The sequence below is a fragment of the Molothrus ater genome, chromosome 5 (assembly GCF_012460135.2).
Source record: "Molothrus ater isolate BHLD 08-10-18 breed brown headed cowbird chromosome 5, BPBGC_Mater_1.1, whole genome shotgun sequence".
In the NCBI taxonomy this organism is placed as follows: domain Eukaryota; kingdom Metazoa; phylum Chordata; class Aves; order Passeriformes; family Icteridae; genus Molothrus; species Molothrus ater.
The window spans coordinates 62,014,449-62,033,340 of record NC_050482.2 but is presented as its reverse complement, the minus strand read 5'-3'; the positions used below and the strand labels follow the sequence as shown (position 1 = coordinate 62,033,340).

General features: G+C 46.6%; 1 protein-coding gene across 1 annotated transcript; it reads left to right on the top strand.

The window, feature by feature from the left end:
- Window positions 1–4,072: 4,072 nt before the first annotated feature.
- On the top strand, window positions 4,073–18,403 carry SVOPL (SVOP like). Its single transcript, XM_036401184.1, has 14 exons — window positions 4,073–4,151; window positions 4,668–4,759; window positions 5,760–5,858; window positions 6,306–6,377; window positions 6,482–6,606; window positions 7,861–7,924; window positions 9,316–9,441; window positions 10,795–10,923; window positions 12,457–12,530; window positions 14,409–14,611; window positions 15,816–15,927; window positions 16,316–16,397; window positions 17,762–17,851; window positions 18,233–18,403. Exons 1-14 carry the CDS (start codon window positions 4,073–4,075, stop codon window positions 18,401–18,403), a joined length of 1,518 nt encoding a protein of 505 aa, XP_036257077.1.
- The last annotated feature ends 489 nt before the right edge of the window (window positions 18,404–18,892 follow it).

The window sequence follows — 18,892 nt, the reverse complement described above, 5'->3', positions numbered from 1 at the left end:
GTAGAAAGAAAAGGCAAAGAAAGGAAGTCAAGTAAACTGGTTTTAGTCCCTCACAGCCATTCTTTCCTGAATTTTTTACTCCTTCTTGTGAGAGCCATTGCTCTGTGTGTGTCTGTGCCTTCCCACCAGGACAACTTTGTGATGTGGAAGATGAAAAAAGCTGGGTTTCAAGTTCTTGTCCAGTCTCTTAGGTCCTCTGGACTGGTGATAATGAACTAGCTTTTGGACTGAGGTTTCAGAAACTCCAGAAGTCAATAGTTTTTTGGGATTCAGCCTCTGGCTCCTCCAGAAAACAGCACTTTCCTCAGTCTTTACCTATACGATGGCTCTCCATTGAGTCCTTGTCCAGCATGGAGACCTTCCTTTTCTCTGTCCCACTCTTTTGTTTCTCCTGGACCTTTCATGCATGTAAGCATTTCGATTTGTTCTTCACTCTGACCAGCCTTTGCCTTTTCATGGCAAATAAGTAGAATACCATGAGGTGGTTGGAAAAATGTAATAGACATAGTATCCCTTTGTGCAATCCCAAACACCTGGGCCTGAAAGCTCATCTTTGTGGCTTTGAACTTCACTGGAATTTTGGTCATTTTTTCTCTTCTTTGCTGGGGAGCTGGAATGCTTAAACATCCACACCCTCCTGTCATTGCACACACGCTGTTGGAGTTTTTGCAATGAAAACAAAATGGTATGGATCTGGCAGCTTGGATGGTGCAGCTCATTCAGCAGATGCCAATAACAGCTGAATATTAGATATTATTAAGAAGAAGAAGATATAAAATAAAGCTGTGAGATAGCATATGTTGGCTGGTAGCAAATACCTTCCAGATGCTTGGAAGGATGGGATTCAGCTTGGGAGTTACTTTGATAAAATTATTGCAGCCAGCTCAGTGTATGTATTCAAAACAGAAGGATTTTGGAAACCTTTGTGAGACCCATACCAACCCTGAGTAGTAAATGTCAGCACATTCCTAGTCAAGAGCCCACAGCTATCGTGGCACTGAGATTTGCTGCACAGCAAGGCTGGGATCCCTGTAGCAGTTTAAAGCCAAGGATGCTCCCTCCATTTTGCCACCCCATCAAGAAATTTAGAAGGATGAAACAGACCTTATTTTTCTCATGGTGCTGATGCCTGGGTTGGTTTTATCTGGCCTAAGAAGTGGGCAGTGCCCAGGCAGGAGATGGCAAAGGTGCCTTACATGGGCACTGACTGCTGCACAACCAACCTCTGAAACCTATGAGCTAAGATCTTGCTGGTGTTTCAATAATTATGTGTCCCAGCTTCTTCCACCTGCTTGGAGTTATCCTCACAAGAAGGGATGAGTAAGCACCAACACCTGTGGTAGGCAGTGCCTGTGAAGGACCTGCAGATGCAGTGAGACAAGCACAGGTCAGCACTTGGGCACCCTGCCTGCAGCACCTACCCCTGGGTGGTGGAGGTGGGTGGAGAGGGACCTGCCTGTGCCCAGCAAGGAGGAAACCTGACTCCTGGGAGCTGGATCCCAAAGAAACAGCACTGCCAGCACTGTAAAAAGTAAATAGCAGAGGAGAAACTGTCAGAAAAGAGAAAAGGTCTTCTCCTCCGAGCCTGAGACACTACAGAGGTAAGAAAGCTTCGCTAAATAAAAAATATTTAGTAAAAGCTTGCTTAATATTGGGGGCATATGATCATTTGTATAATCAGATAGCCCCACTCTCACCTGCAGGGAAAATTCTCAGCCAGAAAAGGTCTCTGACCTTACTGACAGTGTTCCCAGGTGGTGTCACAGGCAGCACTGTATGTTGTATGGCCTTTGTGCCTCACAGCCCTCTGGGGAGGGGTCACAGCATCATTCTGATGGGTCCCAGCAGCAGTTTCACTGTACTTTTGGTTGCTCCCTTCAGCTGGAGGATTTTTATTTTCCTTGCCAGCAACAGCTTTGTCACGGCTGTTCTTTTGGCTCTTGTAGTTGGTGTTTAGTTGGATTTACAAATAGAGGGAAATTTGTGACTCCCTGAAGATAGACACTGGCTGCTCCATCAAGGCAAACAGGGCTGCAAAGGTTTGTGATGAGCAAAACTCAGGTTTGGTAGGAAATGTTAGGAGGTTTACTGTGCCTGCAGGGATTTCTGGTGTTATTTGAGGTGCTGAAGAGCGTATCCCACCTGCTTACCAGCTGCTGTTTGTAGTTTTATTTGTGGTAGAGGCTAGTGTGGTTCTCACATTAGGTGCTATCCACCATCCTGCTGCCTCTGAGGGTGTCTGGCTATTGTGGGGTGCTGGAGGCGGCCCTGCAGCTTTCTGCTTGAGTACCCGACCCTCACTGCAAGTTCTGCACAGCAGCACCAGAGATTGGGGTTCCCTCCCCTTCTGTGGAAGAGTTGTGGCACTTCCCAGAAGGAATGCCCAGAGCCCAGAGCAGGCACCAGTGAAATGCTCCAACACCCCTCAGCAAACAGTAGCAGGATGGGTGGGCAAAGGCCCAGGCCTTGATGCTTGTCCTGCCACCACTGTAGGCTGTGTCTGCCACAGACCTTTTGGAGGAGAGTGTCTGTTTAACCTGACAGAGTGTGATGTGGCAGCTTAGGGCAGAATGTGTTTGCAGGTCTCTAGGTATAAAGGAACAGAAAAGGAGAAGAACAGGTGCCCAGATTTTGTTGTTGCAGAGCCTTTGGCAATTCAGACACACAGTAAATCTTTACCTCTTCCCGTGGCTCTTCCAAGCACCTTGTTTGGTTTCTGCTGAGCCAGTTCCACTTGGAAATAGTCCCTAGCTGTTGGCCATGATAATCAGCTGGTGGCTCTGTGAGCTGCTGGCGGCTCTTGCTGCCTCTGAGGGCACTGCTGAGAGACAGATGTAACCAATATCCTTTGCATAGCCTTTGGTGCTGGCCTGTAATGACCTGTGACAGCAAGGTCAGTGCATGTGACCCAGCTGACTAATCTGCCATTAGTCCTTAATGACCTCCTTCTAACTGTACCTCAGTATAGGATCAAGGTGTCCATCCTGGAGTACTGTAATTCCATGCTTTCTCTGCTCAAGCTGCCTTCTATCTCAAATGGAATTTTGTATCTTTCATTAGATGCTCTCAGCCATTAATTCCCTCCAGCTCTTGCCGTTCTGCAGTCTCTGCTGGTTGGCTGTGAACACAGCCTGGGCCAAGCCCAGCACTCCTGAAGGGAGGTCATCAAAGGAGAGGGGATCACCAAAGTGCAGCTGTGCTGAGCCCCCCTCTGCAGTGCCTGAGCATGCACTCAGCAGGAAAGGTTGTGGGTTTAAGCAATCAGTGTGCTTAGGATTAAAATCAGTTTTTCTGATGAGGAAAAGCAACAGTGGTGAGGCCAAAAGATCTAGTGCTGAAAGCCAGAAACACTGGCAGAGGAATCCAGCTTCCAGTTGCAATCCAGAACGCTTGGCTGTGTTTATGGATGGCCTGAGAGGATGGGGATTAGTGCGCCAAGGGATCAGGCAGAGGGGTTGGTTTGCAGCAGGAAGCTGTGTGCTGCTTGGGTGAGGAGCCAAGTGCTACCCCTGCCACCCTCAGGGGTAGCTGGGGTTAGGGAGCTGGCTGGGTCACCTGGCTCTGCCTCACTGGGGGCTCCCACCACCCTGAGCAATTGCAGACTGCAGCATCTCTACTGCCCATTCAAACCCAGCGCCACTGGGGAGCCTCCTACAGGGGCAACCACTACTGGTTGTATCATGTCTTGGCTCCTGGAGATGCAGCATCTTTTAGACTGGCACTGCATTTCACTGACCTCTGGGCTGGGGAAATTGTCACATGCTCTCTTGTCTTAGCAGGTCTCCAGCCTTCCCTAAGGCAATCCCTGAACTTTCCATAAAAACAGCCAGTGTGATGTGATGACTGATGTCTCTCAGTTAACTAACTTACCCTGTGATGTTTCTATGTGTTTTTCACCAAAACCCTAATGGGAAGGACATCTTCCAGCAGCTGCATGAAACTCACATTTGACTGTATCTGAAAGTTTCCACTCCAGTGTGAGAAACTGCCTTGATGTTTTCTTGCTCAGGTAACCGTTCTGAGATCTTACAGGTAAATCCTAGCCCTACCTGCAGTGACAGCAGGAGCTGAGATGGCCACTGCACCAAAAGAGGCAGAAAATGCTATTGGCTTGGAGGAAATCCACACAGAGAAAAAAGAACCACCAAAAGGTAGGTTTCTATTGACAGGACTAGAAATTTGGGTCCTTGTTTAGCTGGGGTAGAGGGAGGGTCCTCAGTTGTGCCATTCCAGCCACTTAAAACCTCTGTACGTGGAGCCACAACATCAGCACCCTACATTCCCCTCCCACCACACCTACCAGGCTGGTAGCTGCTTCCTGTGGCAGTGGGAAGAGCTGGATGGCTTGGCTTTTCTCAGGCCTCTGCTTTGTGTAAACATTTTATTATATTGGTAATTTGAGGATTCATTTACTTGGAATAATTTTTGAAATGTTAATCTGTTTCAAAAGCATTTTAAATAGTACAAGGCTGTCCTTCCTCCTTTTGCACTGGCTGCTGTTTCAGCCCTGCCACCAGGACATCCAGAGGCTGGTCAGTGGACATAAAGCTGGTAGATGTTTCCAGGCTTTTTCCTGGTGCAGTCCCACAGGAGCATGAGAAATTTTTTATGAAGAGGAGGTACAATATGACTGCTAATTTGTGTCTTAATTTTCTTTTCATGTTTAGGACAAAAGACATTTACAGTGGAAGAAGCTGTGGAAACCATTGGGTTTGGGAGGTTCCATATCATCCTTTTCCTCATCATGGGCAGCACTGGGGTAGGTATCTGCAGCCATCTGTGCTGGCCTGAAAAAAGCTTTCTTCTCATTTTTCTCATTGCCGTGCAATAACAACCATAAGCACATACTGCTGCCAGCCCATTTTTTCTATACATACCTTCTCAAGCAGGATTTCTGCTATTTTCATCCTTAGTGAAAATAGATTCTGGTCCTGTTGATATCAGACCCATTTCAGGGCAAAGCTGAGCAGGTTGGCCCAAAGCATCATAGTCTGGCCCCTGCTCTGGAGCACTGTCAGGACACATCTTCAGTTAGGACCTGAAGGTTAGATTCAGCTTCACAGTTGCATTTTTCATGTCATCCCCCTGGCACCCAAATCCTGTGCAATCTGGCTCAGAAGGCCTGGCACCTTCTCACCCCTGGCCACCTGAAAAATATCATAACTTTCAGGGTCTTGGGTTAATTGTGTATCTGTTTTTGGGAACTTGGGCAAAAGCTGGAGGCCAGGCTGGGCTAAAGATGTAATGAGGGTCTATCCATGAAGATTGCTGCAGCTAAGGTGAAAAAGTCTGAAGTTGTGTGTAAATATTCAGCTCATTCCTAACTGAAGCCAGCACTGGGGCACACAGCCAATGGAGCAATGATGGTTTTAACCAAAAACAGTTTTAAGAGTTCATGTTAGATGCCTGAATCCACACAAGGTACCCAACCAAGCAGGTTGGTTTCCAGAGATAGTTGGAGATCTTCTAATAACCCAGCAGGGTAAGAGTCTTCTCTGCCAAGGATGACTCTTTCCAAACTTCCCAGATACACAGTGTACCTGTACCTGCTTTCTAGGTGTTCTTTTCTCTCCTCCCTGTCACCCAGACCTCCCAGGTCAGGCACAGAGCTCAGACCACTGTGGAGGTACCATGGCTTCACAGAACTGTTCTGACATGGTGGAACTGCCACGGCTGCAGGCCTTGTAGGACTGAGAGACTTTTCCCTGTGGGCTTCTTGTAGTTTCCCTTCTTGCTAACACACACATTTGTTCCCAAAGGTGGCTGAAGCCATGGAGATCATGCTGATAACTGTTGTGTCCCCTCTCATCCGATGCGAGTGGCAGCTCCAAGACTGGCAGGTGGCTTTAGTGACGACAGTGAGTGACTCATGTTCCCCCAAACAGGTCATCCACCATGTGGTCATAGTCATGGGTAAAGCACATAGTCATTTGGAAAGCACATTTCCCAGCAAACCAAACAAATTCCTAGGGCCTCTTTACAGGGACAAGAACAGAGTCACAACTGCAGACATCAGAAATGAAGCTGATGAGAGCAGATGTCCATGCCCAGAGCAAGTAATGCCAAAGCAAATCCCCACTTCCACATTCTTATTTTGAAACCCTGCCACCCACCCCCAGCTTCGAGGGTTGCAGCAGTGAGTGCCCACAAGAAGCCATCCCCTGAAAGCCTCTCCCTTGTGGTTCTGGGTGCCACAGTTCATCCTGCTGCCCTGAGAACACACAGCTCTCCTGCAGCTCAAAGAGCAGAGCTGCCCCATGTGTCTGGGAACGGGCCCTCCACAGCTGTGTTCCAATTCCCCTCAGATGGTGTTTTTTGGCTACATGGTGTTCAGCATAGTGCTCGGGCTCCTGGCCGACCGGTACGGCCGCTGGAAGGTGAGTGACTCCTGGGGGCCGCGCGTCCTTTTCCTGCGCTCCACAGGAGCCATGCACCTGGCTGAGTCTGTGCCTTAATGAGTCCAATTCCTGCCCTTTTGCAGATCCTGCTGCTCTCCTTCCTCTGGGCAGCCTATTTCTCCCTGCTGACCTCGTTTGCCCCGTCCTACACCTGGTTTGTGTTCCTGCGGGCCATGGTGGGAGGCGGCGTTTCGGGCCACGCGCAAGGGTAAGGCTGTGCCAGCCGCCTTCCAGAGAAGGTAACGGAGGGGCTGCAAGGGGAAAGGGGACCAAATTCCCACATCACCTTCAAACAAAAAGCCATTCTCTAATTGCCCTGAATCCCAGTCAGCTGACCTAATTTGCAGTTCCCGACGGCTCCTGAGGCCTGGAGTAGAGGGGGCAGCTGGTTTGCATTAAACTGGTGACAGAGGGGTTATTAAGCACATATAAAAACAATTAGACAGGTAACAGATGCTTCCTCCTTAAAAAAAAAAAAAAAAGTCACAATTCTGCTTAAGTAGAAAATTATTTTTGAATTTTGTGGAACTTTCCCAATGAAATTAAGTTTTTGTCTTGTTGGGGCAGAAAGGAGGATTTGAGGAAGAAAAATTCACAATATTAACAACCACTTCACTAGGGGCCTGGAAAAATAGGGGTTTTTTTGTTGACTCTATTATGGAAACAAATCAAACATTTCAGCACTATCCATGGTTCCTGGTTTTTGCCCACAAAGGAAAGCCTCAAACTGGTCACATTGACCCAAAAGGCCTTTGCTGAAGGAAAGGATATAGGGGAGAGAGGTGCTGTTGGGAAAAGGCACCCACACCTGAGTCATGCATCTGCTGAGCTGCTGGCACAGCCTCCTTCACAGGAGGGCCCCCATTCCCTGGCAGCTCATGGAGGCTGCTCATGAGCCTCATGAGGGTGGAGGGAAATTGAACATTTTATAAAACACTTCACTGGCTGAGACAGAAGGACCCACTGAGGGCCTTTTTCCACCTCTCTCTCCCTGTCCAGCTAAGGAAACACAATTCACACTGGGGACCTTGAGAGATGCCTGTGCCACGAGCCCCATGCCCCAAGGGCATGCCAGCCATTTAAAAAGTGGAACAGAGTTTTCCTTACTTCATGGAAAAAACCCTTTACTAAAATGTTCATTTCTATGAACATATCTATGCCTGTGCTGACACCTCAGTCACCCCACAGGACCTTCCCATAGATTTCCTGATGTATGGACTGCAGTGTTTACCAGCTTGTATCCCACAGCCATGGGCTGGAAAGGAATTGTGCCTTGTGTTTCCCTTGCATGTAATTTGGTGCTGGAGTGGGAGGAATATTGAACAGGGATTCCTTGTCTCTGGATGTTCAAGGTGGAAGAGGGATGGTATTCATTCTGTGAGTTGAGCTGAACTGTTACTTGATCTGCATGGAAATTCTCATTGCAACCTTATTTCTGCTTTTTTTTTTTCTCTTTTGCTAGACTTATCATAAAAACGGAATTTTTGCCCACCAAATATCGGGGATACATGTTGCCCTTATCTCAGGTAAAAGCGAGCACATTCCTTCTGTCTCCAAGTCCCAGGAGATTTGTCCCACCACAGTTTGGAAGCCACGTCTCCAGCACATCAGCACTTCTCCCAGACTAATCCCACTTGTCTGGGTCTGAGTGAGTGTTCACTGCCTCCTGCACCTCAGAGTGTGGCATCTGTGCTATTAAAGACATACACAGGAGAGAGGCAATATCTTCTCAGATGATTTGATGCTCCAAACATTTCATAGGGACTTTGAGTGATGGCTGACACCCAGATTGTCTTGGTTGTCCTATTGACAGTGGGACTACCTGGTCTGATGGGGCCAGTGCTGATGGACTGGCAGGCACCAGAGCTGGCGGCATTCCCAGACCACTCCAAGCTGAGGTGTATCCCTGCTCCCTCCTTTTTGGACCCCCAGAGATAACAAGTGGTTTATGTAGTGACTCCCAGTTGAAGTCCTAATCTGCTCCTCTCCCTGCTCAGGTTCTGCCAGGGGCTTTGCACAGGAGGGTTAGCACAGATAGCCCCAAATTTGGCCTGACGCATGCTGGGAGCGTTGTGCCCACTTGCTGGGTCATTGCTTACTGCAGACTTCTGCAGTGGGCAGTTGCTGCATGTGCAGATGATCAGTGGTGACACCTCTGAGTGCACAAATTCATCCCACTGCTCAACCAAACTGTACGTGTCAGGGATAATTTACTTTTCACTGCAATCTGATCCCAGGACATCATTACCAAAGTGTCATCAGAAACACAAAGATTTATGGAAGAACAATCTTGTATTTCTCCCCAGAAATTTGTTATTTCTGTCCACAGGATATTAATTAACTTGCTGCAGCTTTTGTGCTTTGTGGCTGAGCTCCCTTGGGTGGTTCCCTGGAAAGGGATGTGTCTCCTAATGGCAACAAGTGAACTTCAGAAAGGAATGTACTTGCAGACCAGAGGCCAGATTCACTGTTGGTATAGCTGGGCATTGAGTCTACTGGAGAGCCACCAACTTTCAGCAGTGGAAATCTGGCCTGGTTTTGCCTTCTGAGCTTGTAAATCTCCTGCTTCCCTGCAGAGACCTAGACAACAGGAAAATTTGTGAGCATGAGCATTAGCAGAGAAGTGACTGAAAGGACAAAAGCAGTGGCTTTAAGTATAATTGTATCCACAGCAAATTATTGGTTTTTACCTGGAGCTGATTAAGGCTACCTTCACTGTCCTTCCCCAAACTTTTATCTTTCAAATTTTCCTCCCACCCAAGCCCAGCTTCTCAGACAGCCACAGGATGGCTCAGTTGAACCTCAGCATTTCCTAGCACAGTTCCACATCTATGCACAGAACCAGACCAGGAGGGAAGAAAATAAACAAATCATTGCCACGTGTTCATGTTCTAACCCCTTGCTTTCCCTTGGAAAGGTGTTTTGGTTGGCAGGATCCTTGTTGATCATTGGCCTGGCATCAGTGGTGAACCCAACCATCGGCTGGCGGTGGTTGATCAGAATTGCCTCCATCCCTGGCATCCTTCTCATCCTGGTGTTCAAGGTAGGAAGATCTCCACTCTCCACTCCCTGCTGTACTGCCACTGCCCTGATATCTCCCCAGGCACCATTGCCCTTCCTCCCCTTTTTCTTAGGGCTCTTCTTGTGTTCTCCTTTCTCCTCTTCAGTCCTCTCACTCAGCAGCTTGGTAAGGTCCTGAAGTCCTGGCGGGGCTGCAGTCCAGCCTCTGGGAGATGCCACCTTGCTGGTGATGGCCTGGCTTTACTGGTCTGCTGTAGCCCTCCAGCAGCCCAGGTTCCAGTGTCCAGGCTGCCAGCAGCACCCAGGGATTGTGGTGACAGGCCAGGTACCAAGAGGAAGACAGGCTAGATATTATGAAAAAAATGACAAATAATACCGTCAGTCTAATGCTGGGCACAGCACACTCTCTTCATTAACATTTTCTAGGGCTGAGGAAAGTAGCCTCAGTGAAGTGTTCACAGAGTGCCAGGGTAAACCACAGTTTCCCCAGGTTTCCTCCTGCTTCAGAAAAACCAGCCTTGGACATGAGAACCATCTGGTTTGTGGAGGGTGGTGTGGAAAATCCCTGCTTACAGTGCTCATGGGCACTGCAGTGCTGAGCTGTGGCTGATGGAGGCTCTAGAGATGTAAAAGCTCTTCGTGCAGCTGGGTGAATGCACAATTCCATCTGGGGTGCTACCTGGGCAGGCAAATGTAAGGTTGCTGAGATTGTACACCTGTATAAACTGGGTGTTTAGTTTCCCTGATTATTTTTGCCAGAAAATTTGGATAGCTGAAGTTTGTCATCCAGGGGAAAAGAAAAGACAGAGTTAGTATACATACCTTTAAAAAAGAGGCCTTTAATTTACATTTGAGTGAAATAGATGTAATTGTTTATCATGTCATAGAGTCATTTAATTAAAAAACTATTTTATTTTGGAAAGAGCACCAAATACTAGTGACGAGTTACGTTTCAACCACTTCTTCTTTCTTATTAAAATGGCCTTGTTGTGCCTTCCAAGACTTTTGCTTCAGCAAGTAATATGTGCCTCATCTCATTTTAGAATGTCAATTAATTCAGGATTGTTTTTGTTAAACCTGTGTCCTTGCCTTTCACCTTTCACAAGTGCTTGACCCAGATCAAGTGGCAGACCCCTGGGAAACTGGGAGCTAGACCAACAAATGGGTTTGTTTGGCAGGGTGAGCCCCCCAGCATGGGAATCGGTGGGCTGGGGCACACAGAGTACCCCAGGGCATGGCTGGGCAGGGAAGGACAGACAGAAGGCTGCTCCAGCTCATGGAGTGCCCTGTGCCAACCTGAGCAGGCTCCTGGGCATGCTGTGAAGCTGTGAGTAGGACAGGAGAGGTGCAGCAAGGCTTCCTGCTCTGCTTGCAGTTCATCCCAGAGTCGGCACGGTACAACGTGTCCACGGGGAACACGGGGGCTGCGCTGGCCACGCTGCAGAGGATAGCCAGGATCAACGGGGCAGCTGTGCCAGAGGGGGAGCTGAGGGAGCCTGCCCAGGTGAGTCCAGGCTCTCCAGCCCATCCATCCCAGGAGGGCTGCCAGCATCTGGGCTTCAGGGAGGGAGTGGAACTGCCAACTACATCTTGCTCTGCCTCTCTTGTCCTCCTTGCCTGATTCTTTTCCAAACAACTGCTGAAAGTAATGATCAAGATGTCAGTTTTCTTTTGGAGAAACAGTAACCTTGGCCTATCAAAATGGAATGGAATTTTCTGCTCTTTTTTTCTTTCTCGGTTTGTGTTTGCTCAGAAAAATATTGGGCTAAGAAAATAGTTGCTTCCTTTCCCTACTGGCAAAGCATGCTGTTCCTTATTGCCCACCCATCCTGCAGGGGTGTTCCCTCTGCCATGAGATCTGGGCACTGTCCCTTGGGGTATCTCTCAGTGTCGTGACTGGGCAGGCTGCAAGGATCCTGCCATGAGGTCAACCCAGTGCTCCCAGAGGCTTCTCCAAGCCCCTGGCCTGGCTTGTCCACTGCGTCCCAGGACCACAGATCCTGAGTGTGGAGCCACAGACCAGCAGGAGAGGGTCCAAGGAGGAGAGACTTTTTCACTGACAGCACCACAGTACCTGTAAGCAGCTGAGCAGCTGCTGGGCTGAAATGCCCAAACATGTGTGGGTGCTGCAGGGGGGGCAGTCTCCCCCCAGACTTCTCCCCCTCTCATCCAGTCTGGGCCCTGCTGACTGAGGACTTGAGTGGCTCCTTTGACCCCCAAGACAGGAAGATAAGACAAATCTATTGTTCAGGGCCTCAAAATTATTCAGCTCTTTTAAATCCCTTTCCTGGATCTTTTTTTCCTGCATATTCAACGCCACAGGCACTGAGTATTGTCCTTAGCAATTCATGCAAGATGCTGCTATTGTATTGGAATTAGTTAGGATTAAAGCTTCCCTGTAATTTAATTGAATTTACGTAATGGACCCACATTGGATGTGGGAAGGGCTTTTATTAGTTTTGCCCTCTCTCAGGTTTAAGCAATAACGAGGAAAATAAAAATAAAGTCAGCCCACACCATCCCTGCGAACTTGTCTCCCCTCGGTGGTGGGACCCTGGAGGGCAGCAGGCCAGGCAGGGCCCCCAGTGCCTGCCAGTCTCTGCTCACTGGCACTTCAGGCTCCCCAGGAAGATGTATGTGTCCAAAAACTTGCTTCACAGGCAGAGCAGCACCCAGGGCAGCGGGAGCTAACAAAAGTCCCAGCAATGCTGCTCCCCCCACAGCAACCAGGGCCCCCTCTGGCAACATCACAGTCACAGTGGGACCAGACTGCTCAGATCTGGGCATCCTTTGGGGCCAGGAGAGCTCAAGAGGTTCTCTTCTCCCCTCCTCCACCCTTTGCAGTGCAGCTTCCTGTGGGTTTGTTTTGGGAAGCAGGGCTTTGCTCTCTGGAGGTTTGATGGGTGCTGTGTTGCACCATCTGTGACTGTGCCACAAGCAGCCTGGGGACAGGGGGGGAGCACGGGAGGGCCTGGCATACCAACTGCTCTCACAGATGTCTTTATAGAAACTTCTATTTCTATTGTATGATTTTCAGGAAAGAAGGGGAAGATTCAAGGACCTCATCCACCCCAAATACCTCAGAACCACTTTGCAGATATGGATCATATGGTAATTTTTTTTTTTTGTCTCTTGCTTATCAGCTCATTCTCTTGGTTGGTAATACATGTTTCATTGGCTTTGCTCTCTGGAATGGAAACGTATAAATAATAATTTTGTGGAAACCCATCGACCCAAAATGTTGTGAAGTCAGGCCTTGATTTTTTTTTTCCCCTTGACTTCTATGAATGTTAGGAAATATATTTTTGATTTTTTTAATCTTTCTTTGTCTCCTAGTTGTCCCAGGAGTTCCTGATATGTTCTCAGGTCTGCATTTCCATTCCCCCCAGCATTCCCTGCCTTCCCTCGTGGCCCAAATTCTGCTGCTCATTTCTGAAACTGCCAGGGGGGATAAAAAAGTGAAAATTACTTTTCAGCCTGCTTATGATCAGGTGTATTCTGAATTACTTGATAATGACAAAGCAAAGCTGCCCTCCCTGGGTCCCCCAGGATGTCACAAGTCCTGCCAGCAAACTTGCTCCAGCATGGGCTGCTCTCTGCACAGACCCACAGGTCCTGTCAGGAGCCTGCTCCAGCACGGGCTTCCCATGGGGTCACAGCCTCCTTCAGGCACCCACCTGTTTTGGCATGAGAACCTCCAAAAGCTCCAGGTGGATCTCTGCTCCACTGTGGACTTCCATGGGCTGCAGGGCACAGCTGCCTCACCATGGGAAGCATGGGAATCTCTGTTCTGGCACCTGGAGCACCTGTTCCTGCCTTTCACTCTTTACTGACTTGGGTGTTTCTCATCCAGAGATGTTTCTCACACATGTTCTCACTTCTTTCTCTGGCTGCTTGTTGCTCTTGCACAGTTTTTTCCAGTTCTAACAAATGTTATCCCCCAGGCACTGCCAGTATTGCTGATGGGCACAGCCTTGGTCAGCAGCTGGAGTCAGCTGGCATGGGCTCTGTCAGTCATGGAGGACTGAAGCTTCCAGAAGCTTCCAAGAGAAGCCACCCCTGTAATCCCAACCCACTACCAAAACCTGGCCATGCAAACCCAATACAAAGCTGAGCTATGAGCTGGGGTGAGGTTTACTGAGAAAGAGCAGTGCCTGGATGTAGCTAGGAGGGGAGTGCCATGGGACAGGTGACCAGTGGCCTGCTGGATGCCTGAGCCACCTCTCTGCTCAGGCTAAGGGGTTCCATCATGCAGGGCTGGTGCAAGCAGCAGCAGAGTGTGGTCACCAGTTGTTGTGGTGCTGTTGTGAGGGTCCCCAGGATGAGGTGAGAGATGAGAATTGACTCCAAGTTCTTAGAAGGCTGATTATTATATTATATTATATTATATTATATTATATTATATTATATTATATTATATTATATTATATTATATTATATTATATTATATTATATTATATTAGTACATATTACATTATATGTTGTATAATATATAATATATTTTATATTGTATTATATATTACATTACATTATATATTACATTATATTATATTATATGTTATCTATTATATTATATATTATATTATCTATTATATTATTTTATGAATATTATATACTAAAACTATACTAAAGAAAGAGAAAGGAGACATCAGAAGGCTAGACAAGAATGAATAAGAAAAACAGACTCAGAGAGTCTGACACAGCTGGCTGTGATTGGTCATTAAGTAAAAACAATTCACATGGAACCAATCAAAGATGCACCTGTTGGTAAGCAACTTCCTAAACCACATTCCAAGCAATCAGATAATTATTGTTTACATTTCTTTTCTGAGGCTTCTCAGCTTCTCAGGAGAAAAATCCTGGTGAAGGGATTTTTCATAAAATATGACAGTGACAGCAGAGATTCCAGGACACCCCAAACTTGCTGCATTTGAGTTTCCTCACCTTCCCCACCACAGCTGCACCTCACTGCAGCATTTTTCCTCACAGGCTTGGCATAGCTTTCGCTTATTACGGCGTCATCTTGGCCAGTGCTGAGTTGCTGGAGCAGGACCTTGTGTGTGGCTCTGCAGCCCCAGTGCTGCAGGACTCCAGCGATGACTCTGAGGAGAGCCACAGCCCCTGCCACTGCCGCTTGTTTGGGCCTGCTGCCTACCAGAGCATGATCATCAGCACAGCCGGGGAGATCGCACGTAACCCCTTCCCCCATTCCCACCTCACAGCGCTTGCTGCAAAGCTTTGAGCTGTGCCTGCACTTGGTGACAGGGCCTGACATGAAATGGGCACTGCTGGCAGCTTCTGGGATATACAAGACCACGAGCCTGTGGCTCCTGGTTGAGCAGGGCACTCAGTGGGACACACCTCAGGCTGGGTTGTGGGCAGAGTGTCTTGGTTTGGAAAGACAGGTGCCTGCTAAGGAAGGCAGGAGCCTCCCCTGAAATGGACAATATAAACCCTCCCCACCCCTCCGATTTGCTATAAATTTCAAATTAAGGGGCTCTCAGGCAAAAAATATGGGAGCAGGAATAACAGTTCTTTATTAGGGAAGAAAATAAAAAATAAAAGGATAAAATAAACAATGCGGTACACTAGAACAACACTGACAACACAACCTGACACCCTGTTGGTCAGGGGGTTGGTAGCAGTCCCATTGGAAATGTGGCTGCAGCCCTCCTGGAGTGTCAAGCGTGGTTCTGTTGGAGCAGGGGGTCCTATAGAAAAGGGTGTAGTCTTCCTCTGAAGTTCCAGTGGAAGAATAGACAGCTGTTCCTCCGGGAAATCCAAGAGAAGCCGTGCCGGTGTTTCAGAACCTCCGGACTATATCTGGGTAGGAATGCTTGGCTCCTCCCTCTGGGTGGAGCATCTCACCATGGGATGCTGTAGTTCTTATCAGTTGTGCAGTGACATTCAATGGCCTGTTATCAGCAGATATCCCCTCCCAAGGGAGGAGTGATTGTGATCACTCAGAGAGAGAGATAAGGCAAACTGCCCACTGACAAAAGACAGCTGCCATACAGATGGTAAAAGAATATGTCTTGCCTTGCAATCTGGAACAGCAGAGGGAGCAAAACCACCCAGGCCTGTGCTGCTCACCCGGCCGTGCCTTCCTTGCATGGCTCAGCACAGACATTGGTGTCCTGGCTCAGCACAGCCGATTTCAGAGAAGCACAGGCTTCACCATCTGAGGGGACGGGTGAAGCACAAGGGGCATGGGGGTAAATCACAAACTTTGGGTGCAGGAAGGGAATGATAGGGTATGTGCATTTTGCAGGATGTTTGGTAGGCACTGGGCATGCAGACTGGTATCTTTGAGTCACACTGTGTAAGGTCTGTCAAGGCAGACAATCATTGCAGTTAGATCATCAAATGTTTTATGGTTTTCCTTTTTATTTCCAGTGAATCCTGTGAACATTCTCAGCATCAATCTCCTCGGAAGACGTCTAAGCCTGTGTATCACCATGGGATGTACAGCTCTATTCTTTCTTCTCCTTAATATCTGCACCTCAAGGTACTCTATGGGTCTTGTTTGAGGGTATGCAGTGCTGAGGGCAGGACCTCTGGTATTCTCAGGTCACCAGTCTGTCAGGCCAGTAATTCTTATAGGTGTAAGAAAAGCCTCTGACCGGCTCTCCTTTTCCTGGGAAAGCTGTGGCAGCAGATTTTGTGGTGCAGTGGTGTGCAGAGGGGCTTGCTTGTACCACTGAGCCCACATGGCTTCCCTTAAGCATCCAACAAGCTGCTTTCTGGCACAGTCCAGAAAATTAAAAAATGTGTAAACAACATGCACTGGAAAGAAGTTACATTTTTCATTCCCTTTTACCCTGTTTCTTTCTTTCTGGCATCTCTGCTGATGCTGCTTGGTGGCATTAATTCTGCTCCACATGGTTTCTCTCCAGGGCAGGCATGGTTGGCTTTCTCTTCATGCTGCGTGCCTTGGTTTCAGCCAACTTCAACACCATCTACATTTACACAGCAGAGGTGGGTTCTCCTTGAGGTATGTTGAGCTGCTTGGAGGCTTCAAATACCATTTGTGTACAATAAGGAATCGGAAAACCAGCTTGGAGATGACAGGAGTAGATGGAAGAGGCGTGCCCTACTAAGCCAGCTGTCACTCTGCTCCTATAAAACATTATTTTTGAGGATGTTGGGTAGGTACCACTGTCTTCCAAAACCCACAATCTTTCCCCCAGTGAGAAAACAGACTACCACTAAAAGGAACATTTTCCAGCACTTAAGGGGCTGTATGAGGTAGTATATGGGGTTATGATTCTTTTCACTTAATGGAAATTGCTATGTTCTGTCTGCAAAAGGTTTTAATCCTTTAAAGAACTTTTCTTTCACACAACTTTGGAGCCATGAGTTCTGCGAGTTAAGGTTAAATTGTTGGGGTTTTTTTGTTGTTCTTTTTTTTAAAAAAAGATTGTATGGTGTTAAATGGATTTCCTTGTTAATTGACTAAAGTGATCCAAAGCAAACAGAAGTAGCTCCCTTGCACTTTTAATAGTGCACTGTAATATTTAAACTTGCACCTGGCTTTAATACCACAATTTTAGTAGTTTTGAATAAGTTACTGTTGATGTAAAGACCATTGCTGTAACAGCCACACCATAAATCAATTCTACTCACAATTTAATCAATGATCAAAATCTTTTGAGCCAAGTGCCTCGACTATTCTTTAAAACTTACTCAATTTGCTTGGCCCAGTAAAGTATTAAAAAAGGCTTATATGAGTATACTTGCTAAAATCTGTGGATATTAAGAGGACTAAAAGTTCAGTAAAATTCACATTTAAGTGTTTCATTGGCACAGGTGTTGGGGAGGTGTGAAAGATAAACAGCACAGAGCATATTTTTTTAAGCCTGACTATTTCTTACTGGGATCTGTTGCTCTTTTTCTTCCTTCTAAACAAAGGTGCTGTTGATAAAAATGAATAGGCAGACTTGAATGCTGCAGACAATATCTTTTCTTCCTGCTTCCCAGATACAGGGGGGCCCAGCAGTAAAAACAAAATTTTTCCTATAGCATCCAAACTAACCTCTGTGATTTTGATCATAGAGCCAGGAAATAAAGTGGGGGTAGTGGTGCTAAACAAATGCTAAACAAACGGGAATCACATCCGACTTTGACTTGCCCTAAAACTTTACTTGGGACAAAAAACAAGAGATTTGTAATGGCTCAAATGAGGCCCAAAGGAGCTTTTATTCCTTTTCATATCTTATCCCACTGGCAGCCCTTGATAACACAATGGGTCTCTCTGATAAAAAATTTTAAAAAGAAAAAGAAAAGTAGAGATAGTGCAGATTGCTGTTGCACTAATCCAATTTCTTTCTGGCCTGTTTTAGGTTTATCCCACCACAATGCGAGCACTGGGGATGGGGACAAGTGGGGCATTGTGTCGTGTGGGAGCAATGGTGGCTCCATTTATATCACAAGTAAGAGCATGCTTGATAATGTTGGTAAACATTGTGCTGAACACTACTACTGACATGCCAACTGCTCTCACAGATGCCATCAAATACAGAGATGTCCCTGAAATTCATCCAAAAAAAAGGGATGATGTAATCAGTTCCCTCCCAACACCATATACAGAGTACTTGGGTGGTCCTTGCCAGATGCAGCTTTGAGTAACTTCATCACAGAGTTCAGTTCACTAATATTTGATACTTTCTGAAAGCTCTTAAGGTTCACAAGATACTGTTTTTTCTATTGTGGAGTCTCTCAGGCACTTGTCATCCTTTGTCCACTCTTAATTGCTAATTAAGTGCCAGCCCCCCACACCAACGAGCTGCTGTTTGATGTTCTTTGACCTGCAGGTTCTTATGAGTGCTTCTTTTTTGGGAGCCCTGTGTCTCTTCTCCTCTGTGTGCATCATCTGTGCCATCTCTGCAGTGACACTGCCCATCGAGACCAGGGGCAGGGCCCTGCAGGTGGGTACCACCACTCCAGGAGCTCCTGTGGCTCCAAAAGCTGTTAGGGACTTGTAGGTGATAATGCAGCCAGAATCCAAACCCAGCTCTCCTGAGGTTTCTCAAGCCTGACAGGCACTCACAGGAATGTGTTGCTGCAGCAGCTTCAAGCACTCTTATCCCTGTTGCCCAAAGCTTGCTTCTTGTGAAACATTACATTACATCATATCATATCATATCATATATCATATCATATCATCATATCATATCATATCATATCATATCATATCATATCTATTTTAATATACATTAAAATAATATATACAATTATAAAAATTACATATATATTCTATATACTATAATATATATATTTTATATATAATAGTAAAATATAATATAATTTGTATTAAAATATATTAGAAAAAATTACACAGTATATACTATAATATATATATATTATATATTATGTACTATAATAATAAAAATATTTTACGATATATATAATATAGAGTAAAAAATATAAAATTATAATATAGAACTGTATTATTTTGCATTATATTATATCAT

Bases quoted from the DNA above. Each gene is read 5' to 3' on its own strand.
- SVOPL (XM_036401184.1), top strand. From the start codon at position 4,073: ATGGCCACTGCACCAAAAGAGGCAGAAAATGCTATTGGCTTGGAGGAA. The intron at 4,152-4,667 runs GTAGGTTTCTAT...TTTCATGTTTAG, and splicing joins GAAAAAAGAACCACCAAAAG to GACAAAAGACATTTACAGTG. The intron at 10,924-12,456 runs GTGAGTCCAGGC...TATGATTTTCAG, and splicing joins AGCTGAGGGAGCCTGCCCAG to GAAAGAAGGGGAAGATTCAA.